At 43.9% G+C, this 26,884-nt stretch overlaps 1 protein-coding gene across 1 annotated transcript in view; it reads right to left on the bottom strand.

The window, feature by feature from the left end:
• The window catches only part of LOC146184235 (uncharacterized), a 108,998-nt gene that overhangs the window by 3,385 nt on the left and 78,729 nt on the right, over positions 1-26,884 (bottom strand). The window contains exon 4 of the mRNA XM_084609311.1: positions 5,844-5,987. Coding sequence (XP_084465437.1) covers positions 5,844-5,987 — 144 coding nt within the window. The remainder of the gene's footprint in view (positions 1-5,843; positions 5,988-26,884) is intronic.

Raw genomic sequence — 26,884 nt, 5'->3', positions numbered from 1 at the left:
GTATTTCATGGATCTTTTTTGCTTCAAAAGGGATTGTGCATGGAGTGAAGAACTGGAAACTGCGGCTAAGTATTCCCCTAATATGTCTGTCAACCAAAAATAACTGTAAACGGCGAGTAGCTGCTAGTCAGCCTTCCAACATACTTCCACGTTTTTCCTAGGTCATAAAGGTGCTCGTGGAGTAGATACAATTGTGACATGAAGATTTCTCAATATTTCGACGGATGTGGCATGCTTCTGCTCGCCTTTTTTGAATTCAAAGGTATTCATGCGAAGTGTATCTTCGAAAGGGACCCCAGGCCTTGTTCTGCATTTTTTTTTCTAGTCTCTACAATCTCGGGTACACCAAAATTTCTCCTCCTTTGAACTTGGAAATTGACAGACGTGCAGCAGGAATGCATGTAGTCGACATTTCATTCATTTTGTCTACGCCACGGTACTCTGAACTGCATCTAACCGGCTTATCAAATAAATTGCCAGTCACCTAAATTGTGTTCCACCACAAGGGATCCTGCGGGATGATTGATGTGAGGATGATACACTGATCATTCCAGGCGGGTGATCGCTTAGGTATGGATTGTCTAACACTTTCCTTTAATTGTTCCGATACTATGTAAACTTGGAGTATTGTATGTTTTCATTCCCTGTCGCCATTCAATCACCCCACTTTCCACACCCTCCTCCCCCAACGTGGCGGTCTTGGTTAGCCTCTGACCAGCTGAATGATCAGTTGGCCTTGGTGACCCTGGCCCAGGACATGCTTGACGATTAGTAAAGCGTTGAATATAGTTGCTTCCTCCTCCTCCTCTTCTTTAATATCGGTAAAATTAGAAGGTTAACTAATCGACAAATCTATACATCTGATTCTATATGATATTGAGAAGCAATAAGTGGTCTTATCCGAGCTCTATAAACAAATTTGTTGGACAAAAAATATTCTATGAAAGTTGTTGTATAGATTATCTGCCTTATCGCTACCCCAAAGAGATGAATGGGCGTCAAAATCTCCGACTACAAGATTTTATTTTGCAAAAGCAGATCCTCTATATTGTCGAGCTTACCGTGAAATATTTTCATGTAATATATTACTTTTGTGTATAAATGGAAAAATAACTGGTTATCTTTTTGCATTGCTACCACTCGGGGCCTGTCCCTTTTAAGCAAATCAAGAAGCGGCACCATCCGTCCGACATCGACGGCATAGCGCCACCTACGCTGGTCTCATTGCCTGTTAAAGGTACTGAGTCAATGCCGCAGACACATTTTGTAGCGAAAGCTATACTGCGCTAGGGTATCAAGCCGTCGGCGTGGCACCGTGTTCCGTATGCTCCGCAGGGCGTCGCGCCACTGCCTAACAACTGTCACGTGGTATAGACCGAGAGCTGGGCCAGGTATTGGAGGAGGAAAGAAGAAAAATAAGGAAAAGAAGAAGAACAAAAATATTAAAAAAAAAGAGAAAGAAGCAGTAAAAAAAGCTGCAAAATAAGACGAAGGAAAAGAAGAAGAAGAAAAGGAAGAAGAAGAAGACAGATAAGGTAGTTGGTAGAGGCGAAAGACAATAGCGAGGTGCGAAGAAAGAAGGCTCGTTGGAACGTTGTGACGGCGGAACATTAAATCCAGGTGTCCGCAGAAAAATGCCCTGAAACACTCACACCTTTCTATCACTTGGTTCAAGTCATGCTTAACCTCCTCTCCCCCCCCCCCTCCTTCATTATTTGTGTCTTTGACCTCGCCTTGTGGGGAAGAGACCTTCACTCTCGCCGACCTGCAAAATGCCAAACCCTTCTTTTAAGGTGGTAGACGGTGCGGCCTGCTTCTGCCTGGGGCGTGGTTTACGATGCCTCAGGCTCACTTTGTGTGGCTTGGGCCGAAAAGCAGTGTAGCCTCCCTCCCCGCCCAGTCGCACTGTTTTGAAATAACTTTTCTGCTCAAAACTGAAATGCGCGGAGCTAGAAGAAAGCTTTTGTTCTGTTCGTGTAATTTTCTAAATCCTATATTATCAAGTTCCTTTGTTTGAGATTACTTTTTTACTGTCTTTGAGGTAAGGCAAGACATGTAGTAAACAAGGGGTTCTCCTTTACAGTGACCGCAGAGAAAGGTAGTTTCCGCACAGACTTTGGTTGAATGCTCTTTTGAGGCTCACTTCGCCCATGTCTAGCGGCCGCGAGAAGTCTGAGGGTCCGGGTTCTGGCACTTGAAGCACCATCACAAATTGCGTATGCAGTGTTCAACGTTAATTCTCAGGTCGCCAATATCAACTAAGGCAAGGAGAGTACTGAAGGCAAATGTAAGGACAACGTGCTTTACCGCGATTGATTTGTTTTTATGAAGTTTATGCTGTGGACACTTGCATTTTTATCGACAAGACCTTGAAGCATTCTTTTTTGTTCAGGGGTATGGAGCCAGTTTTTAAAATCTCACTTCGGATTGTGGCCAAGGATCGGAGCGCAGTGATGGAGGCGGCTTTATATGTGCTCCGCAGACTTTATATTAGACAGGTTTGTGAATTGCGCATTACAGTCGTGTGCAAGCAAGAGGTCCGTGCTCGCTATTTGTCACCATTTATTCTGCACCAAAGGCATCTGCCACCGATTTTTCAAGATTTAATGGGAAGGAGATTATCGCTTATTTTTCTTTCTTTTCACTAAGAGTGCTGCTTTCGGAAAAACGTTACATCGGGCCGCTTCCTTGTCCAAGGATCATCATATTCATAAAAAAAAAATGAATAACAGGAGCTATAGCGCCAGTTATTCAGTGATGCCCAAGAAGGGGGCTGTACAAGGTCTCGCATACAAATCTTGCCCATGCCAGCTGTGCACTATAACTAAAGCCTAATATTGCATTACATATGGTTTTTATACCCCCCAAGTTTAACCTTCGCCGCCAGAAAAAAGGGGAAAAGCAAACAAACGAGGACACGGGATAGTTTAAAAAAATAGGGAAGTGAAAGCAAAGGGGAGAATGCGAAAACGCGGCTGTCGGTTTTCCTGCATCAGATCAGGCCAGAGATGCCGATAACGACAATATTGGGCCAAAGCAGTGTGTTGGCTCCGCCGAGGGCTCTTAAAGTTTCTAACACTCGTCATCGGCTCATCCACCAGGATTTATTTTTCCTGGTGACGATGATGCCATATATAAGGCTAGGCGTGGGGGCTCATATGGGCCGTGGTGTCGCGCAATACATACAGATAGCTCATTGAGCTCTGTGGGGGAGGTAAGTGATTCACGAGTGACATCCAGATATTGGCATAGAACTTGCTTGTTCAGTTTAGATTTACTACATAGTAACTCTAGTTCAGTTTCCCACAACTAAAACATGAAACCTAGGGAAAGGGCGCTGAAAAGCTGTTACTGTAAAGGAAAAACTAATACTTCCCTAGAACTGCGCATTTCTCACTCTCGCAACTGCTCATCCATTCTTAGTAAACCCTATTCTTTCAATGAAGAACGATCGTTCTGTTACTCTCCAAAGTTACGACCCTATATTGACCACTACTACTACCACAGTATTACACTACGCAAAACGTATCGAATGGGTTCTTGACAGATCTACCTATGTAGTGAAACATACTTGAACTGCTACAAACGCACTGCGCCCTCCTCCCCTCTTGGCTTGCCTTCATTCCATGGTAACCCATGCCCACTTTGTACAGTTAGAACGCTCCGAGGCTTTTCCCAGGCAACAGGTCTACATTAGAGACCGTGGCTGCTACTGTTACTGCAATGGCCACGGCAACGCGAAACCCTGCAAACAGGAGCTTAGCTTTCAAAACATAATGAGAAAGGGAGCTGAAATAGCACAGGAGCACAAATCGGTGGATGGCCAATCGTTCGTAGTCTCCCCGTCAAAGAGCAAGATATTTATAGATACAGCTTGACAGCTGCCTGACCATCAGGTTGACGGAGTATGACTACGACCTTAAGAAATCATACCTGTCTACATAAGGACGCCAGGTGCATTTTTGTTGAACAATAGTCGAAATGCAGAAGAGCATTGCTTTCATTCTCTCCGAGAAAATCAGCCCGGTGTTCACGCGGCTGATAAACATTATGCGTGCACTTCTTGGGTATCAAACTAGACGCCACACCTGCTCCCGAAATGCAGCGCTGCGATGGTATTCATTAATAATATAAGAAAATAATGGTGCAGCCTCCATGCATAACACAGACAAGTTCTTCCCAGGACATGAACGAAACTGAAGTTAGCATTTACGCGAATTGTTTTGTAAGCGGCACATTGCAGGTATTCCGATTTAACGCATTCTAACGGCTGATTCCATCTAATGGAGTTGGAACTTGAGCCATTTGATGGCACCAAGCTCTTTGTGAATAGCGCAATACACACTGTGGGCTTTCGCGCCATATGTTATTCCTTGTCCGCTCTTCGATTTGTGGCGTCAGTCACAACTACTAGACGTACATACATCCCACACTGCAGCCGTTAGTCTAGGCCTAGCACAGATATATGCAAAGCCGTTCGATTTCTTGTTCAGCGCTGTATGTCATATTACGTTTGTTCTTATGTCATGAAAGAGGCACATGAAAGAAATTTGCCTCATGACCGATAATGCGTGTTCTACCGTTAGTTTACTGTAATATTTTGAGCAAATAATACCATTTTCCAAAAACTCAGAATTGGGTAACCACGCCATGATACGGTATCATCGGTGCAAAATCTAAAGCAACGCAGAAACCTACCTGGAATGCCAAAACTTGCCAATGATTACTATTTTGTTTGTGGGGTTTTAACGTCGCAAAGCGACTCAGGCATGAGAGACGCCGTATTGGAGGACTCCGGAAATTTCGACACCCTGAGGTTCTTTAACGTGCACTGACATCGCACAGCACATTGGCGCCGTGCCTGTCGCCTCCATTGAAAAGCAGCCGCCGAGGCAGGATTTGATCCTGCATCCGCAATGATTACTAGTACTGTCTCAAAGCCCTATCAGACAGAGCATCAAGTCATTTTGTCACATTAGTCAGGTAACACAAAGAAACACCGTTGCCAGACGTAACCATGCATAGAGCCAGTGCTGCCCCCATTTCAAGAATAGCAAAGAAAACGTTTTCCTGCTCGACATCTAGTACAAAAATAAAACAGATGGTTGTGGGGAAGCCTCGGTACGCGAGCGAAAGTTTCGCCTGGATAACATGCCTTCCTCCGGGCTTGTCTTCACTTCGACGAAGATAAGTTCGCATGTCGAAACGTTAGCTAGCGCATTGAAGGTTACTCTCAGCGCTCGAAAATGTTTCTTGGTGTTCCACAAGATTAAGTTTTCCCTGCGCCGTGTATACGACGTATAGTTTTATTTGCACTACTAATCCCTAAAACGAAATCCTAATTTTAGAAAAAGTGGTGAAGTAAATCGTTTATTGATACTAAACAAACCCAGCGATTAAAATTGTACGGTCGAATTTATATTAAATTACGCAAAACAATCATACGTGCAGGCGTTAGATGGAACGACTGCCACCAATGTAAAATATAAAATATTCAAGTAACGTAGAAATTAGAGGCGATTGGTTTTTGCGCCACGTAGTAACGAAGGGAAATTGTTAAGCATTGTACTTGAGGAGTTATGCTATTCTCATTTTAACAAGTTTTAGAACACATCTTCAGACTGTTTCTCGGAAATGGCACTGAGCGGAGAAGAACCTTGTCACAAAAATTGAATGACTAAACGACATGGTTTGGATAAGACAAAACGATTTGATCGGTCAACGTATTTGGGCAAAAAAAGGAAAAAAAAACGAATCAGAAATGCCCATTAGACGACATTCAGTGCCAGCATACTTCTTGCTGCCTCTCGGAGTATCAATCGGGACGAAATTTCGTCACCAACCTTTTCCCTGTTTGCCGCTGTCCATAGGCGCGAAGCTTCAATTCCCGCATCTTGATCTGAGCGTCTAGTTCACAAGCCACCGCTCCTGGTGAAGGAGGGGAAGTCCAAGATTCCGTGGCACATTCTGGCGATGTCTCTACCATCCTGCACATACGCCGACGCTTGGAATCATGTTTGAATACGACATCATTGCATGTAAGGTGTGTGGTCAGGGTGATCGACCATTATGCCCAAGAATGCGAGATTGAACTTGTGACTAAAAATTAGTTGTGGTTTAGCTATGGTTAACCGCAGTTGAATGGCGAAAGCAACAGCGGAATTTTCTTTTGCCTGCTGATTTATTCTACAACCTACCTGTTTGTCATAGGGGTAACGAGAATGCAAACACTTCTGGCAGGCTAATTTTGATATCACCCTCCCGTATGAGTTGGCAGCTCGTGCCCGTGGCATAAGGGTAATGTGAATTTAAACGTCAAGGCAGGGTGAATTTTAATGTGGGAACCACGGACACGGACAAGACACAAAGTGACGAGCGGTTAGACCAAGCCTAGTATTGCCTTCGCAAGTAAACAGCGCTAACATGAGAGGAAGAAGAGAGATTTAGTTTTATCGATGTGTTTAGCCACAAGGTAATGCATGAAATAGCCCAAATGTCCACTCTGTTGATACGGGCTCTAATCACTGAGGCAGCGGCTGCTTTTCTATGTCGGCGAAAAGCAAGCCGCCCATGTGTCGGGCCATGCCAGTGCACGGTAAAGTAATCAACGTAGTGGAACTTTCAGGAGCCTTCCATTATGGGGTCTCTCCTAACCTGAGTCACAAATTCATTTCGTCGCTGAGCTGTACCCGCCAAGTGATATGATTCCTCCATCCGTTAGTGACACTAAAGTTTCCAAGCATTGCGAGCATCACGATGCGATGTGCTCGGCTCACGATTCCCAATTGGCGAAACAGGCGCACGACAGCTATTCTGTACAAAGTGATTACGCGATAACGTTTCCATACATTGTTCAGTCACCAGATTGACTGAAGGTAATTTCAAGGTCAAATCTTTGTCACAACATGGAAATAGGCTTTCGCGTTTTGTCGAGCTATACCGTTAAATTACGCTGCAAACCTGGTAAACGTCAAAAAACAAAACCCTCTAATGTTAGGTCGCAAACTGGCTTACCGCCTATCCTGTCCGCCATGAAAGATCAGTCTGGCCTTTTAATCTATCAGATGTCGCATGCACATAACCACAATGTCCAGTCTGTAGTAGAGGAACATACCGATAGGACTTTTATTATCCCAGGAGACTTGCAACAGGAGTAATACGTTAGGAAATATGCCCACCCGCATTATGTCCCTGCAGTGAAGGAAGGTTCCCCGGTGTCTCCTAACACCCATCACAACTTTCATTAGTAAATGGACAATGTCTGATATGCGTAATGAAGTGCGGAAACCCAACCTAATTGCATACGAAGATATTTTCAGCTGTCTGCGCGCCGAGAACTGCACCAAAAGCAGGCACAACCTCATCTTCCTAGGCGCAGTCTTATTACAAAAGGATCACGTAAGCTCTCGTGTTGTCGTTGCACCATAACGACAATGACACTGATTTTGACGTTTATAGCGCGTTGCTAAAGTAGAGGGCCACCCCCAAACTTTGACGTAATATCTTGCTCTCTTTACATGTGACGTAATATCTTGCTCTTTCCGTGTAAACCGGCCTGAATACCCCATATATGGGCATCCGAATGGTTCTGCATTGAAGCACTCCTGATCTGACAAGTATGGCTGCAGGACGTAGTAACTATTTCAGGGCCACGTGTTTGTAGCTCTTGAGACTGCAACTGGTCCACTCCTCGTAACAATGGAAATAATTAGGGTAACTGGTGCGGTGTAAAGTAATCTGGTGGGGTACTTTGTGCTGTTATATAAAATATCTTTATGACAGAAGTGAAAAATATAAAAACATTCTGGCAATATATACGAACATCGTGAAGCTTCTAATTTGTTTCGGTACACGTGGAAATGCTCAGGTTGTAGCTTCTGGCGCTAAACGTTGTAGGCTGTAGGAAGACCTAGTGGTCAAATATTGGGAAACTGTATACAACGCTTTTATCACTCATTGAATCTGCTTTCTTTAAAGCAATAGAATTTCGTCTCCTAGAGTTTTTGCTGACTCCTAATGCCACATTATTATACTCAGTCATACCACATACAAGAACCAGACATCACGAGGGCTGATGTTTTCAATATTGTCAAGGTTATACCAAAACCTTTCGTTTTTTTGCGAAAGCAACACTACGACAGCAAAAGAGAGACCTCGGGTGGCCGGAGGTATGCCGTGACTAGGCGTTATCTACGGTCTCCTCATAAGAAAATCAGCCTGCCATATCATTGGAATTCACATTACTCCTATGCCACATGCGGGAGCTGCCAACTCGGGTCGCTCCTTCCATATGGGAGGGCGATATCATAATCAGCCTGCCAGAACCGTTTGCATTCTTGTTACCCCAACGATAAGCAGACACGTCCATACAGCTTGGTTGAAGCATGACTTTATATGTGGGCTGGTCGCTTACGCTCTCGCGTCATACCCCTAAAGGATGACCATAAGTGTCCCCAATAATGTATCACCTTACACTGATAGGGCGTGATAGGGGAATAAAGTAGTAGGCAAAGGAAGCTTCCGCCGTTGCTATCGCAATTGAACTAGGGTTAACCAGAGCTAAAGCACAACACAGTTTGAGATTTTTACTACATAGCGCGGGCTTGGATTGAGAGCTGGAGCTGCATGTGCAAAATATTTATTCTTTTATTTTTTCGACGCTGACATCCAAAAACCCAAAACCGCATTGGGTAAACGGAATAGATGTACACCTTCAACTCCTCTTCTATGGCTGTAAATGTGTTTACGATTTTTTACCAGTGGCAATATATAAAGTTCGAGAAGTAGTATTGATAAATGTTTCGAAACTTTGAAAAGGTTTTCTCAAGTTCACAGGGTCGTCATTTCTTTTTCGGTCTTTTTGGCTTTTTTTCATAAGCATGCATATTTAGGATTTAAAACAACTATAATAATTATCAGGTATTTTCCATTTACCTACGTCAACTTATTTTTTATCTTCATCGGCAGGTGAACTGCTATGTTACTGTCGCCATTTTTCAGTAATGGTGAGCCAGCGTAAGTTGAGGCAGGCTGTCACCGCAAGAAAAACAAAAAGGAGAATGTACAGAGGAATTCCAGATAATTCTTAAAATATTTGTGAATTTTTAGTGGCTTATTGGCCAACTCAACATAACAATCAATGTAATCGTATATTCTCCCAAGGCATGCTTGCGAGTTGTTTGGGATTCATTTTCAAAAACGCATCCCATTCTTCTAGGAAGGCAATCTTAAATATTCGTCATGAGAGCAGGACAAAACTCTGAAACAAAATATTGCTTCGAAACAAGAGACATAGATCATTTCTGTCAATAGGTTCATAAAATTTGGCTCAAATATCACCCAGTTTCTCCCGAATACTTTCAAAAACGAAGCTTACCGGTTTTTCAGTTGCAGGTTTAACTGCTAGGTGCGAGCGAAAGACAAGCGTTAAAAGCAAATCTAGATACGCGACAGACGCTTGGACCATTCCCACGAACATGCGCATAACACCTTATCGCAATATCCTGCAGCTGCCTCGCCTTAAAAGTGCAATTTTAGAAAGATTGACTCGGTCATACGTGGCACCATTCGCAGCGGCTGGAATGAATAAATCACACTGCGCTCCGGAACAGAGACCCGGGGAGGAAATCGAGATGGGCTCACTCGCTCCCGAAGGCTGTGTTCCACAGTTGTGTGCTGAGAGTAGTGGACGGCGCTGCCTTGATTTTCTCTTCATCTTCCTTCACCCGCTGGCTCTGGACAGGACCAGAGAAGTCTTCCCGTCCAACAGGCTCAACAGTGCCGCTGTAGCCAGCGGTTGAAGCTCAACGCTGCGCATTGAATGTGATGCAAATGAGAGAATGTTCACCCCAGAAAATAAAAAAGCCCATATCTAGGTGATCTCTTTGAACACATTTTCAGCTAAAACAAGTATTCGTTAGTCTCGTCGCCTTTTAAGTTGATTAAAGACAATTCTAGAAGAAGGACCTTCAGCAGAAAGAGGTTATCAAAAACAGAGTGATGTTCAATGGTATTGAACTTCGCAACCCCCAATCACATGGGAACTGCGCAGCTATAGTGCCCGTGCAGCTGGTTTGTTGCGAGCGTGGTTGCTCACTTCCATGATGGTCTCGTTAGAACAAGTAGGCCTCTGAGGCTAGATAGGAGCCAAAAAAAGACGCCCGATGAACCGGCGGCGTTTCTTTTATTTTGCACTACGGATCAGGGAACGCAAATTTCACATCAAAGGTTGCGCTCCCATGCGACAGCGTACGGATCCTTTTTCTTTCTCTCACCAATGCGTTGACTCGAGTGCCGCAAAACAATCCGAAGCCAACCACTCTACAGCACCCTTAAAACACCTAAGTGGTTCCTCGCGTTAGTCCCACTATCCCGTGATATCTACTTGTCCGCTTCTTTTGTTCACTAGTCTAGGTTACACCGGATATGGCGTACATGTGATCACCTTTAGCCACAGCTGCGCTTGCGCGAGCTCGCCGAGTGACGTCACTAGGAGAGGCGCAGGTGTTTGAAGCGAAACGCTTCACTACGAGGGACCGAGTTGAGCTTCGAGTATGCCGTATGCTGTGTGCGTATGCCGGGGCGTCACAGCCAAGGGCAAATGTGCAGCCTTCTCACCAAGCTCTGCCGGCGTTGCCTATCAACGCTAAAGAGGTGTGCGGCTACTCCTGATTACAAAAAAATTAGTATCTATCCGTGAATCGAGCCTCCATTCTTCGGATCCCCAGCCGAACGCTTTACCGCTGTGCCATGCCTCTGGGTTTTTTTTTTTTATTGCATGGAAGTAGTTCGAGCAATTTAAATAGCTCGCATTCCGCAGCCAGTCAATACGCAGTCACACCAGCATCGAGCTCACTTTGATCACATCAAAATTCCGGGAGACATGCATCAAGTAAATGTAACCAGGCAAGAAGTCGATCCTGCGCAGCATATACCCCCGCACCATAGCACATTGTTCTCTGAACAGAGACTTAGATAAGCGTGGTGGCTCTGCGTGGCGATCGGTCATGCGGCTCTTGAACAGGCTAAAAAGTCCCGTGAGCACAAAAAGGTCACATGGCGCCTCAGGAGCTTCTTTTTAAGCAAAAGCCTTATAATATCCATGTTCTTTGTGAGAGTCCGTTGAAGAAAGTCCCCCGCCCCCCCCCCCCCCCCAAAAAAAAAAAAAAAAAAAAAAAACACTGCATCACGGCAATACACAAAGCATGCCACGTTTTGACATATAAGGTTGATGTGTGAAGTTTAAAAAAGAAAGTCTTTGCGGCTGATTGTACATACATTCGCTGAACCCGCTTTAAGACACTTGTCGAGAAAGGGGAGGTAAGACTGCCAATAGATCGGTACAGGAAATAATGGCTCAATAAGAACTTTTGTCATCTGGCTTCGAGACAGACTGCATAGGTATTCCAAGAAAAACCGTACAGTGAAGAAATGGAATGTTTCGGCAACTTCCTTAAGAAAACCCCACAAAGGACCCTCACTCCTATGACCAGTAGGGGCAAACAAATTAAGCAAATGGACACTTAATCGTATATTAAACACAGCTAGGAGGAAGGGATGGCTTGCTTTTTAAAAAAAGAAAAACTTTGAAACAAGCTGATGAACAAACAAGTGCTTAAGACCAGCTGCACCTGCTGCCAGAAGGAGAAACATTATCTCGACGCATAGGCTCTCATTGAGAGCGCCACACAGAAGTAGCAAAAATTCTTTGCATGGACTGTACTTTGTTTCTTGTACAATGCAACACCTGCAATACATATATAAGCTTAGAAATCACGAAGACATTGCAAACTTGTGCTCGTGCAAATAAAGACAGCCCCCTACACATCCATGCCTGGGCTTGTCTCCAAACTGATGAATCTGAAAATCCAAGTGAGGCCCAATATTGCCATATTGATGTAAAGGAACCCTCAAATACTGTAAGTGTTCGGAGTCCCATCTGATGCCGGCAAAACATTTAGGCTTTGTACCCCAGTGACCTAACCTGAACCCCTTTGATTTATCTTGGTTAAGAGACGCCCAAAACTATAACAAAAACGCTCAGTTACACGCAAAACCTCGGCCACACTATTTTTAGCAGTGCAGAAAAGTGCTATCTGATCACATTAGACAAAACCCTAATTTCACAATGTGATAGTGAGAAGCCACGAACTGCTTTGTTTTTGATGACAATACGACATCGGGGCTCAAGATATAACGCGAATAACCAAGGCGATAGACGGCACCCCTGTCGAACAGATGATTTGAGAGGGATCGGTTTGGTTAAGTTTTGATTACTAATCAGTCTTGTTGTGGCCGCTTTAAAACATAGTTTAATGCCCTTAAGTAGCACACCACCTATGTTTGCACTCTCTAATACAGCAAACAAAAATCATGACGCACCTTATCAAAAACTTTTGCCAGATCAATCTGAATTAGGGCCACTTGACTGACCTCATCTCAAACTGTTTCTATCACAGAACGTGCAATATTGTTACGTGGTGGCATGACAAGCGACTGAACACGCCGACACAGCAGAAACATAATGACTTGATGACATGACGATGAAATATGTTTTATGGCCAGCGGGCCTAGCAGGAGCACTCCGCCCGCGCCACTGCCAGCTTTGTCGTCTTCGTAGCAATATAGATATGATTTTTAATACTACGGCCTTTGATACCACACACTTGGTGTTGCCCTAATAAATCTAATGCCACAAGCTGCAAACGAGAAGAACCATAGCAAATATTTTATAATCCACGTTGCATAAGGATATAGGACGGTACCCTTCAACGGTTTTCATCCGACATGCGTCTCGTTTTCGGGATTAGTATGGTGTGACCAGTATAGAATGTGGGAGGCAAAAAGCCTATTCATAAGCTGCACTAAATAGTTTTAATAAGGCAGGTGCTAAGGTAGGCATTAACGTTTTATAAATTCGCTATTTGGATCATCTGGGCCAGTACACTTTTGGCCCTGCAGTGAACATACGGCCGACTTGACCTCATCTAAAGTAATGAATCCTTCAATGGTTGTCCGCTGCTCATCTTCAAGACGAGGAAAATCTTTTATATGACAGAAATTAGACCCACTGTTCGAGTTAGTACTACCCCTAAATAGCCATGCATAATAGATAAAGAATGCATTCAGAATACCAGGCGTGTCAGTGTACCTATCACTTCCGCAAGGAATTTCTAAAACCTGCTTAGAAAGAGCAGCTTGCCTTTCATCGCTAAAAGCACGGCGAGATGGTTGTTCATTAGCGAACCTCCGTGTTCGCGACCTAATCAAGGCACCCTGATATTTTTCAGCACTAAACTGTTGTAACTGTGCTTTAATATTGCTGACGTCATCAAGATACGGCCCCGGAGAAATTCTTTCCAACTCATATAGTTCGTTCAAGGTGCGCTTCAATTCACGAATGTGAAGGCGCTTTAAGAATGTGATCCTTGATGATGCTTCAATGTCCTGAATCTTAATATCCTGCTTAAAAAAATCCCACTTTTGAAAGACTGATAGATCGGCACGAGCCCACGTGTCTGAAGCACGCCAGCTACAGAGCACTGAAAAATTTTATCCCAAAGAAGGGAATTATTTAGCTTCCATAGCTCCCACTGCTGTTGGAGTAGACGTCTAGTATGCTTTGCTATCTGAACAGATACCGTGCAGTGATCGCTAAAAAAATATTGGTCTCACCCAGTATTCACGCACAGTAGGTAATGTGCTAGCCGAAACGCAGATCCTGTCAAGTCGGGCAATCGAAAACGATTGGAAGTGCGTGAAATGTATACTATCGCTTTTTAGTCGACCAATGTAAACAAAGTTATACTCACAAACTAAGTGAAAGCAGCAGCTCTAGGGGCGTAACGTCCACGATATACTGACCTCATACTCATTGTTACATTCACAATTTAATTCTCCCAGCATTAAAATTTTCCAATCTATGCGCAGGATGTTCGCCAATGACCAGAAAAACACTTTCCTTTCATGCTGCTTAACAGGAGCATAGACAAACAATTCGCCACTGCTGACCAGAAATGGCGAGGTCACAACAGATGAGCCGCCCCTCATTATCAATACAATATGGCAAGTAAGTTATGTCTAGTGTATTGCTCAGAAGCAGCATGCACCCTCCGGACAGTCCTTTCGAATGGCTGACGATTATATTATAATGACATAAAAACATCTTAAGAGAAGTTTCAGTATCCCCATCCGTAGCCAATTTAGCTTCCTGAATTGCAACTACACTCACACGACTGCTTTCAAACAGTTGCTTTAACTGGCACTGGCGCCGTCGATTCCGCAAGCCCCTAACGTTATGGGTAGCGATCTCAAAAGCTTTGATCTTCACCATTTTTTTTTCTGCGTGCATTATTCAACTCCATCCGCCGAAGCGGGGAGAGTCGCCGGCAAATTGGCGATCTTTTGAGCTGTAACTGCCCGTTTTTTGAAACCAATCGTCCTCTTGTTTTATCCTCCGATACATTGCTTGAATCTGCGCTGACACCAAGCTCCCCCTCCGCAGGACGCTTCAAAGACGCGCTGATGCTAATGGAGACCTCTGATGTTGCTTTTATTTTAGGGCTGTGATGGCTGCTATTGCCCGTTTAATATCTGAAGGAAGACAGGGCTCGAGAGTGTGATAAATGTTAATCATAGCGACGATATATGAACCTCATATATTTTTGTTGTATGCTCTCAATGATGTTAATATCATAATGGTTATGAAGGCTCCAGACAGAAGAAACATAATCCACGAAAGGACGAATTAAAGATTTATACATTAGTCTTAGCCTCCTTTGGAGAATTGCTGAAACTGTGCCTCAAATACCCAAACTTACTGATTTTCTTAGTTCAAAATAAATTAATATGTCTTGGCCAATATATCTAAGTGGTAAATATGGCACAAAGATACTTTATTCCGAAACCTTGTTCAAGGATAAGTCATCGAAAGAGTAAGTGACCAATGAAGGAAACATACTATTAGAAAATGACACTATCACTGTTTTTGTAAAAGTTATTTTTGTTTGCCAAGCATAACACCAGGTACAGAAGCTGAAAAATTAGGAATTTACTTCAAGGTTATCTTCTGGTGTGTTACTCACGCGATATAAAACCGACATCCACATGACAGCGCATGGGTGAAGTGACGTTATCAGCTAAGTCAATAACAAATAGTAAAAATAATAAACAAAGAACCGACCCTCTGTCCGTTCTTGTTCCGTGGTTTTCTCGTTCTACGGGCGGCCAGAGCTAAATCATGTTGCGCCATTATGACATGCTTTTTGTTTCTTTCAAAGCGCTTGGCGCCTATAGAAATTAATTCGGGGCATGCGAAGGATGGACGCACCGTGCAACTGTGAGAACACTAACGTCGGTGTTACACTACATTGTTTCTAGCAGGATTTTCACGCGTGAGCTTCCGTCTGCATGTGTAGTCTACCTGGCATGTGCGCATTGGTAGCTTACATATGTTGAACAGTGCTGGCTTTGAAAATTTCACTGGCATGTTTCATCAGTGTATTTGTGACCTTCATATTGTTACGAAGCGGTAAGCCGATGAAGACAGGAGACAGAACATAACCGATGGCGATCGTAGATGACGTTTAATGAATGTTCGCGGGCCTAGCGCGAGCGCTCCTTCCCGCGCCACTGCCCGCTTCTTCTTCCTTGTCGTCCGTAACATGACCCGGGGCCACCGAGCGATCGTCCCGATCGTGGACGAGGAAATTTAGCGATGTTAATGATTTTATGGCATGATGATGGGCGTGTCTGGATGCTTGAAGAAGGAGAGGAAGAAGGAATAATATAACGGCTTGCCGGTACGATGTCTGATGCGTGGGTGATCCGCCTCCCTTGGAGGTGTCAACCATCCGTCACCAGAGTCCATGGGACCGATGGCTCGATGTCACGTCGGGCAGCTTGGGCGGGGGTTGCGTGTTCGTGCCCATCGGTTCCTTCGGGTCATTCGGGTCTTTCGGGTCCTTATATCTGTTCTTGTCTTCAGGTCCGGGCTGGGGGCTGGGCGGTGGTAGTTGTTCAGGTCTGGGCTTGAAGGGCTGGGGCGAAGCTGCTCGGCGATGTCCCTGGGCCCTCGGTGATGGTCCCGGCTTGAAGATGGCCTCGATATCCAAGGCGAGGATGGGAATGTCGTACCCCGCACCTCCACCAAATGTTACGAAGCGGTAAGCCGATGAAGACAGGAGACAGAACATGACCCATGGCGATGGTATATGACGTTTAATGAATGTTCGCGGGCCTAGCGCGAGAGCTCCTTCCCGCGCCACTGCCCGCTTCTTTCTTGTCGTCCGTAACAATATAATACAGAACGAACATTTTCGAGTTATTCTTGTTCGACACTCTATAGCGAATTGTACGGATACACCAACTCTTTCGAGTACTTTGAGCCAGTCCATTTGTAAGAGGTGCTAGTTTGCTCCCTTCCTATGTCGTCTTCTAACTGCTGGGTTTAATTTTCAACTGCACTCAACAAGCAGGATTCGAGCCCAAGAGAAAGACGAAGTTTGACTAAAGCTGAAAGGCCCAAAAGGACCTTGTCAAAAATACGGCAGTGTGTATCCTGAAAAGTGACACTAATTGCGCCACCGTCACCAGCTTTACTCGCTGGTTCGTTGTCTCTCCAGGCGGCTGAATTGAATGTCCCTCTCTCGTGGCTCTTGGCGTTTTCTGAAGTGTGCGAAACACGAAAACGCATTTTGTGATGTCGATGCATGTGAATAAACAAAGGTGGTAGGAATGGGAGAATGCCCTTTCTACCATGTGTCCAAATTCAGAAAACAGTGGTGAGTTGTGTGTCCGCTGGCCTGCGAAAATTCGACGTACACGACCGCTTAAGTTCACGCTGTATGAACTCAGGACGCGGCGTCACAATTCGATAGCACCAGTAAAATAACTTCCCAGTTGTTCTGGAGGGAAGGCTAGGACTAGATTGACTGAATGCTTCAACTGTCTATGAGTTCGTGCTGCATGAACCACCCAAGACTTGGCAGCATACATTGTGCCACGTGTGGAAGACTGTCAGTATAACGGTGTGCTCATTTTTGTTCTCGTGGACTCGGCTGCGCTAGCTAACTGACTGACCGCTGGGCACTGCCATTCGTGCCTTTAAAAGGGCACCTCGTCTCATCATCTGCATTCCTGCGCAACTATTAAGTCGCATGGGTGGTGCGAGGTGACCGATCCTAAACAATAACTATACTTATCTACAAACCTTTCATCACTGTTCCGGGGTCGGGCCGGAAGAGGAGTCAATGCGCCAAGGAAGTCTCGAGTTTGTTGTTAAGGCCGAGCACATAACTAAGAGATTACTGATTAAGCATTATATTGAACGCCACTTCCATCCTCATTCATCGATCTTAGTATTTTTCCGCCATGCTGGACTTCCAACTGAACTCAAAGCTTAATGTGCTTCGCCATTCGCAACACACCATTCGGCGAATACCAACGGCGAGCAAACCGTTCGCGAGAAAGTTCGCTCTATCAGTGTTTTTCCATTTCTCCGTTCACCCCGTGATGTCCGCAGTTTTATAGGATTGTGCTCATATTTTCACCGCTTCATCCAGAACGCATAGATAGATTTGAACGAGAAAAGGGCAGTTTAGTGTCTGGTATGGATGGTTTAGGAAATGAAGCAGGTGTTAAGGGCAGAAAATCCGAAACTGCTAGAACAGCTTCCATAAATGGAAAAAAATGGCCGTCTTTGACCTTGGAACCAACGAGGATGGACATTCCAGTGCGGGCCATGTGGCTGGGACCAGCACTGGCATGGAAGGCATAAGCAAAGTAGGTCAAGCGGATCCGAACGGACAGAGTTATTTAGAAGCTTCTACTAAGATGTCGGAAAAAAAAGGAAGAAGTAAGGAAGAATGAAAATCCCAGAGTTAGAAGGACAAAGACAACCGAAAGCAGGAGCCAGCAGTTGGGAGAGGGAGAGAGAATGCCAAGGTGCTTATCGCCGGAGATTGTAACATGAGCAGGTGCAAGCGAGATATCTTGGAACGTGTAAAGGGTGATAAGCAAGTGTTAGTTGGAACCTTCCCAGGGATGACCATGAGGGCAGTGCTGAGAGTAAAAATAGGCTGTTAAAATTTTCCGCACAGAGCAATATGGTGATAGTAGCCGCGGGGCTAAACGATCTCATAAATGGTGAGCTGCAGGAGTGGTGGAAAGTTTAGCTAAGGAAGTTAACGATATCGTGGAGATAACACAGCAAGCACAGATCGTTTTATGCACACTAAAGGAAATTCTAGAATCCAACGCAAAGCTGGAAAGGGACGCGGTGACAGTTATCATGAAATAATAAAGTTGAGCTTGGAGAAGCGTTTCGAAGTGGTTGAGGTAAACAGGAAGGTGTGTAAAGCAGGTCTTGGCAGGGCTTTTCAGCGAGATGGCATTCATTTTAAAAGAAGCGTGGGAGCAGAGATCGGCTGGTGCCTGGCAGGCAGGGCTGTAGCTTTTTAGGGTGTCCGCGAGGGCTCCGTGCACAGAGGTAGTTAGAGGTGAAGCAGACAAAAGCGTAAAACGGAGGCTGAGCCCCAAATAATGGCAAGGAGGAGGTCGAGAAAGAAAAGTACAAAAAAAAAGATTTAACACTAAGATCAGCTACATAAGCATGCAAGGAGGTAGAAAAAGAGCGAAATGGCTAGAGATAGAACAGCAGTTGAAGGATGACAAAATAGATGTGTACGCTCTATGCATGACTCCATCTCAGGGATATAGAAGATCCACCGTTTAGAGTAGGCTACGTCTGAGAACGGTGCAACAGAACGAGAACGGAAAAAAGGGGTGGATGGTTAGGTATGGCAACAAATTGGCAAATAATTAAATCATCTTGTAGTGAACATGTCTGGGTATTGGGAACAATTGCCGGCATAAGGACATGGCTAGGGGTAGTTTATTTACGAAGAGGACACTAATGCAGGCAAGAAAACAAGGATCTTGTTGAATGTCTCAGTGACGATATAAGCCAGTTTGGAAACGGGGCCGATATTATTCTGCTGGGGGACATGAAAGGCCACATCAACGATCTGGATGGATGCACGGATTGTAACGGGAAGCTAAAGCTAGATTTCTGTGAGCGACACGACCAAGTTATAGTAAATGGAGAAACAAAATGCGAAGGACAAATCACGTGGGGATTCCGCAACAGGCAGACGGCCATTGACTACCGTCTAATGTCGCAGCGAATTTCTAGCATGGTCACAAAAATGGAATTAGACAAAGAAGGAGTGTGTAGTCTGGGAATTGATTATAAACGTATTAGTCTGCAGATGGAGTCCTTGATGAAAAGAGAAATGGAACTTAGAGAAAAAGTAAACGCAAAATTAAACGACGGTCAAAAAGCGCAGATAGCAGCAGTCATAGAGGAAGCAATAGAGAAAAGCCAAATGGAATGCTGGGATTATGAGCAGGTAGAACTACTCATAAGGAGGAAAATTGAGGTTAAAGTAGCAAACTGCTCGAATGGAAAGAGGAAGCCGCAGATCTGGTGGAATAATGAAATCAAGGAAGCCATTGAACAACGGCGGGCTGCTTCAAAGGAACACCGAGAAGCAAAGAAAGCGCAGGTATATTAGGAGAAAATCGGCCCAAAATGGGAATCATATCGACAAAAGAAACTTGATGTACAGGTCCTCGTGCAAGGTAAAAAAAAGCAGGCCACCGATCGCTGGATGGCTGACATACACGATGCCTCTAGAGGCGGACCAAGAAAAGTCTGGAACCATATAAACTGGCTAGGTAAAAGAAACAAAGAAAGCATGACTGGATTCAAGATAACGAGGGAAGTTGTTTAAAGGGAGACAGTGCAGTGAACTACATCAAATCAGTTATAGCCGAGTCATTTAAGAACCACGATAGTGTAATCTCCGCAAATCAGAAAGCAACACAAGATAGCAGATTAATGAACTGGTCCAAGCTGATTAAAGCACATGGTTCAGGAAGTAATGAAACGTTGTTAAAAGCTTTAGAAACAGTCATAACGAATTAGCAAATTCCGGACAGCTGGCGGCAGAGTAAAATGAATTTGATTTATAAAGGGAAAGGAGAAATGTTGCACATAAAATCCTACAGGCCGATTACCATACCATCTGTTATGTGCAAGTTGGCCATGCAGGCGGTGAAATGAAAGGTGCAAGCATGGGTAGAAAGTAACAAGATACTCGGAGAACTTCAGAACGGCTTTAGAAATGGTAGTCGCTTAGATGATAGCCTGTTCATGCGTACCCAATGCATCGAAATATCTAGAATGGAAAATAGACTTTTGTATTTGGCCTTCCCGGACGTAAATGCGGCGTACGACAACGTAAACAAGGAACACCTGGGGAACAAATTAAAAGAAGAAGGTATCGGTTATGAGATAACAGTTCCTACAGGAAATATAGCGGGATAACAAAGTAGAAATTACATGGGAAGGGATAAGAAGTACGGAAGCTGTCAAGGTAGGCAAAGGGTTAAGACAAGGTTGTCCTCCATCACCGCTGCTGTTCATGCTTTATATGATAAACCTGGAACGAAGGATACAAGAAAGTAACCTAGGTTCAAACCTCTCGTAGATTAGGTGGAAAGGCGGTAGAGCCGCGCCTCCCCGGTTTGATGTATGCAGACGATATTGTGCTGACAGCTGAGAGTCTGGAAGAATTGCAAACTCTAGTTAAGTATTGCAGAGACGAAGGGGACGCTCTAGGCTTCCGTTTTAGTGCAGTGAAGTGGGGTCTGATGATTTTAAATGGCTCAACTGATCAGAGTCTTAAAATACAAGGTCATGAAATACCCAGACTAGCAGAATATAAATATCTCAGGGTACAGGTAAACGAAGGATTGGCATACATTTGAAATCATGAGCAATCACTTAAGGCCAAAGGGCGAAGAAATGCCGGGATATTGAAGCATATGGCATTCTGAAGATACAAGAGGTATGAGGTTTTGAGGGGTATTTGAAAAGGAATTATGGTGCCCGGGCTTACTTTCGGAAATGCGGTTTTGTGCCTAAAGTCTGAGGGGCAGTCAACATTAAAATACTCAGAGAGGCGTCGGACGATTAGCACTAGGTGCCCACGGCAAAACCACAAGAGGCTGTACAGGGAGATTTGGGCTGGGCATCTTTCGAAGTACGGGAAGCACAGAGTAAAATATTATATGAGGAACGCCTGAGGAAATTGAACAGTAAAAGATGGGCAGCTAAAGTATTTCAATACCTATACCTAAAACGCATTTACTCACAATGGAGGAAAAGAACTAGGAAACTAACCAGTAAGTATGCTGGTCACAAGGACGAAGAAAAAAAGAGCGTTAAGCAACTGGTGAAAAACACAGAAGGTAAAAATTGGATAAATTGTATCAATCAATTTATTCCATCAAGGATAAATAGAACTGGCAAATCTAATCCCTGGATTACGCGGGATATCTTGCATCAAAAAAGAAGACTCAAACGCTTAAGAAGAGCACGTGTTCCCCGCAGCACCATCGAAATGAAGCAGGTTTCTTTGACTAAAGCAGTAGCAGCGGCGAAGCGCCATTACTTTCAAACTATTTTGCCAAAGTTTATGCATAATGCCCCTCAGAAATTCTGGAATTTTCTCAGCAAACAGAAGAAACCCCTACCTTCGATGAGGCACGAGGGGGCGCTGCTCAGCAACAAGACAGATAATGCTGAAAAGTTTAATTTACATTTTCACAGTGTGTTTTCCACATTTGCGGATAATTTTGTAACTCCTGTTTCTTGTTCACAGCCCATACATGATCTTGTGTCTCAACCTGGTGTGTTTGCAATGTTGTTGAAGCTTAAAACAAAAGCAAGTCCTGGCCCTGATAATTTACCTAATTCTTTTTTACATCGTTATGCTGAAATGATTTCTCACTTTCTTACGATCATTTTTCGAGCTTCTCTCTTGTCTTCAAGTCTGCCTTCTGACTGGAGGGTTGCCCGTGTAGTACCCATACATAAGAAAGGTGATGCCGCATTGTTTAATAATTATCGCCCCATATCACTGACCTCTTCATGCTGAAAACTTCTTGAACATATTATAGCTAATTACATAAAAACCTTTCTTGACGACAACACCATATTATCGCCATTCCAGCATGGATTTCGGAAAGGCTTTTCCACAGTCACCCAGCTTACATCTGTCATTCACGATTTTGCTCAGGTTCTTAACCATCCCGGCCAAGTAGACGTGATATCTCTAGATTTTAAGAAAGCCTTTGATTTAGTTCCGCACAGTAAACTTATACATAAACTAGAAACAATTGGCCTCCCTCCATTTATTATTAACTGGGTCTCAGCTTATTTATCCGACCGATTTCAATATGTCAGTATCGATGGTCACTGTTCCAGCCAACTTCCAGTAACCTCCGGTGTCCCGCAGGGCAGTGTCCTTGGGCCTCTACTCTTTCTTATCTATATTAATGATATTACCGACGTCATTACTCACCCTGTTCAAATTAGATTGTTTGCCGATGATTGTGCTTTGTATAATGAAATTAATGTTCCAGGCGACCAGATTTTACTTAATTCTAACTTATATAGTATTAGCGAATGGTGTAATACATGGGGAATGGAATTAAACGCTGACAAGACAGTATTTATGCGGATTACGAACAAAAAGAACCGCCATTATTTTTCATACAGTCTTCCCACCCGGAACCTTTCAGAAGTCGAAGATTACAGATACCTCGGTGTAACACTAACGAATAAACTTAGCTGGAACATACATATTGACACTGTATGCTCATCTTTCCGTAACCTTTGTTTTCTTAGACACAAGTTAAAACAAGCTCCTTCCGACGTCAAACAGCTAGCATATAACACCATGATTAGACCTAAACTTGAGTACCCGTGCACTGTTTGAGATCCACAAACTAAAACTAACATTAATGTTCTCGAAAGAAGTCAACGCAAGGCTGTTCGGTTTATATTTTCTAAATATCGCAGCACTGACTCACCATCTACCCTAATGCTTAAACATAACATACAGTCCCTTGAATCTCGGCGCAGAATACACAGGCTAAAATTCCTCTTTCTACTAAAAAATAATTAATTATCAATGGCTCCTGATTTGTATCTTAAACCGGCATCGTCTAGGGCAACAAGAAATACGCACACCGAATCACTAACACCTTACTTTGCCAGAACTAACATTTTCAAATTTTCTTTTCTCCCGCGCACCATAACCGAATGGAATAACCTGCCATCATCATCCCTTCAGGACTTTGATTCCTTAGAAAAGGCCGTGCATTGATTTGCTGTCTTGCTTGTACTCGTGTATATTTTATGTTCATGTTTTTGCACTTTATGCTTTTCTGTTTTCTTTTGGAATTATTGCCCCTCCTGCCAGGACCCTTCACTGGGTCTGCAGTATAAATAAATAAATAAATAAATAAATAAATAAATAAATAAATAAATAAATTCGATGGAAAAGAAACACTGTGGAACTATACTGAAAGTGGAAAAAGCAGATCAGGAACAAAGCTTTCTCTGATAACTCAAGAGGCATTGCCCTACTTTTTGAAGCTATAGATCACGGTGCCTTAGAACAAGCAGCTAAAACAAGAAATTTAACAATGAAGATGACGCTTGTGCAGTACGTGGTAACTCCACTGAAACAATTGACCATAATATACCCGAATGTAATGGTATCCATCCGGAAGTCTATGCAGGCGCAGTCACTCTATCTGAAGCTCTGGGGTTTAGAGATACCAATGGCCGGGTAAAAAAACGTGCGGTGGAAGCTAGCAAAAAACGACTGGACGATCGGTGGCTTAAAAGCAGAAAAGGGATATAATGTTAGTAATGTAGAAACAAAGATTCAATAATTCGAAGGATGGTATAGTTAACCAATCTAAAACAATAAGATATAGGGGGGAAAATGAGCATGATCGCAACTGCTACCACCCTGTTTCAAAGGGGCGCTCCGATATTCCATCCATCCATCCATCACATCCTTGACATCATCGCGCGCTCGTGCTCGGGGTGATCGAAACCGGAACAAATCCTGATAAATACCCTGATATATAATTGAGCTGTGCTGAGGAATATAGTGTTAAATCCCCTGCTTGGGACCATCGTGGACTGATTAAAGCAAAAATAAACGAAACAGGAAATGTACCGTCTTTGCCAAAAGTAACCAGGCTGCGTGTTTTGTTCCTTATGCCCGTTGTGCAGAGTTTGCGATATCTCAAACATTTAACCACTTATACGGAAAGGAAGCCACGCACCCTTATCTGTGAAGACTATTTTTGCCTTTTAGGATAGAAAAAGCTCTAAACACTGCTGAGAAAGAAACCCGTCGTCCTAGTTACTTTTGGCAAAGACGGTACGTGTCTATACTAATTTAACGCGTGTACTGACAGCTTTCTACCGAACGCCGGAACCAACTATTCGACGAACTAGCACGAATGTCTCACCATCACCCGGGCCACATAAAAATTTGAAATCTAGTAGCAAGGACGACAGTTCAATGTCGGGAGTGACCACAATGCATTGTGGTGGAGCGCCAGTTTGGAGGACCATCCAGGCGCCTCGCTCGATAATACCTGGGCCTTTAGGATTTAGACGTCGCCGCCATCTACAAGTTCAGACGAGAGCACCCAGATGGGAACCAACTATCACGAGCCTGTGTCGACAGCCGCTGGAATAGTGTGATGACTCCTTTTTAAACCGTAGACACTAGCGATTTCGCGCAACATCAGCGCACACGCATCGAAGTACAGTGACTCATCGATTTCCTAGGAGGCAGTCATTTCCATACTCCAAGGTTATCTAAATATCGAATAACATTTTTTATTAGCCGCGTCCTCGCGAATAAAAGCTTTACACTCAACACGATTGACTACCTTTTTGTTGCCTCATAGGGCCTTCCGGAATAATTCCTACAAAGCTCTCATAATAAGAACCTCTCGATTTCGGCTTTACGCGTATTCCTAGCCGTATTTAGAAGTATTACTGGATATGACTGTCCGCCGAGGTCGCACACCATGTCGGGAGTTACCGCGACAAGCAGCGCCGCAAAACACCGCAAACAAGACCTGCCAGAATTCTGCAGTCAATCCAACCACCCATGAGAATGCACCAACAGGTTGGCATGGGACTTACGCAGCCCCTATATGACGTCGACATCCGGCAACAATAAATAACAGTAGCAATGGAATGCATGATTCTCAAAAGCGATGCAAAATTCCTTTCTAGAGGCACCGTTGTAGAATTCGCGAAGTTTTTCGTTGAAAGCGTCCTAATGCGGCATGGGGATTCTAGAATGCTCCTGTCGCAGAAATGTATTGAGACTATACTAAATAAATGGATGCTTGTTAGAACCTGGAGTAGTGCCGCGAAGATTCGTTCACCATTTTGCTCGCGCTAAATGCCCCCGAGTGCCAGCTTTATCGCTTTCCTTGAAATGCCAATGCGCTGTGATATGTCTCGAACAACCATGCGCCAATGCTTCCGTAGGGCATTCCGTAGTTCGAGGACTGTCTAGATTGTCTGCTGCTATCGCCGCTGCGATGAAGTAGATGCATGTATTATGCTTGCAAAACCTTACACGTTAAGTAATTGCTTTAGCAAGCCTTTCATTGTCCTCCTGAGTGATTACGGCCGTAACGGCTACATGACGGTGTGAAGTCAGTACAAAAAGCAACACGAAAATTTCTGTACACCCAACAGAGTTTATGCGCGGCTATTAAACACGAAACTAATAAAATAGAAATTCGTCCAGTAACCAGTATATTTTGAGTATAATTACCTCACAAAACCACAGCAGAACTACAGACTACCAAAATTTACTACAGAAAAAACTAAAGAACCACAAAATGCACTCAACAAGATACAGGATCGCGTTAAACTAGGACTACAAAATCTTCTGTAGTTTTCAGATCATTCTATCGTGCTTTTCGACCTGTAATTCAAAAATGTGTGTATATTACCTACTAAAGTCTATGGCTAACTGGTACTCCATCTGCAAACACTGCAACCACTTGCCTTGGTACATATATTGCATTGAAGAATCTACTCGGAACATGTTCTGAAAAGCAAGATCAATCAGGGTAGTTCTACCTAAGCAGCATGCAGCACATCGAGTATTCGGCACTTTTTAAGCACAAGAAAGCAAATCCCTTATGCTCATTGGCTAACATCAATATGTCGAAAATGACACGGGTAACTTAGTACAGAGGAGTCGATGAGCTCTGCGTTTACATTTAGCGGCTACCTTACGATTCCAGCACCGAGCTCACCTCACGTTCGGGTTCTCAGCGCAAAATTGGCAGATGGAAGAAAAGGATTTGAATAATATTCAGCAGTTAGGTTCATGACGTCTGTAATGCAGGTTAAGTTCGCATCGTTCATACTTCAATTGCTCTTCATTTACTCAGACTCTCCCTATTAATTGCTTCCACGCCGTTGTCACCTGGTCAGACGTTGAGCGAATATTTTAGATAGAATTTTACTGTTTCAAACATGCATTTCTTTACGGCTCCGAGATAACTGACATGTGAAGCTTGCCACGGGAATCAAACTCCGTGCTGAAATGAATGTATAATGTCATTTTAGTGCAGCCTTTTTGAATAGCGAACCCACCTCGATTTTCCCCAGGACTCCGAGAATTCCTTTTCGCTGCTGGTCGGGCCATGTGATTGCTTCCTTGGCAAGCCGAATCAGCTTGTGGGTAGCTGCAAGGTCGTTCTGCAATTTCCGATTTTCTTGCTTCACAGCAGCCAGCTTCTACTCAACGTCCTCTTGGTCAGCCTTCGTAAAAAGTGCAAATGAACACGTGGAAGTACGGAAGGTAGTTTTTTTCATAACACACTCCTTTTTAAGCCAAATCTATCCGACGCAGGCACTAGCAAAGAAGGTGCCTAGAATGCATTGAAACGCAGTTCGCGCGAACATATC

Source organism: Amblyomma maculatum, chromosome 7 (assembly GCF_055883805.1).
Source record: "Amblyomma maculatum isolate TAMU_Amacu chromosome 7, ASM5588380v1, whole genome shotgun sequence".
In the NCBI taxonomy this organism is placed as follows: Eukaryota; Metazoa; Arthropoda; class Arachnida; order Ixodida; family Ixodidae; genus Amblyomma; species Amblyomma maculatum.
Note: the sequence above shows the minus strand (reverse complement) of the source record. Positions and strands in the feature narration are given on the sequence as shown.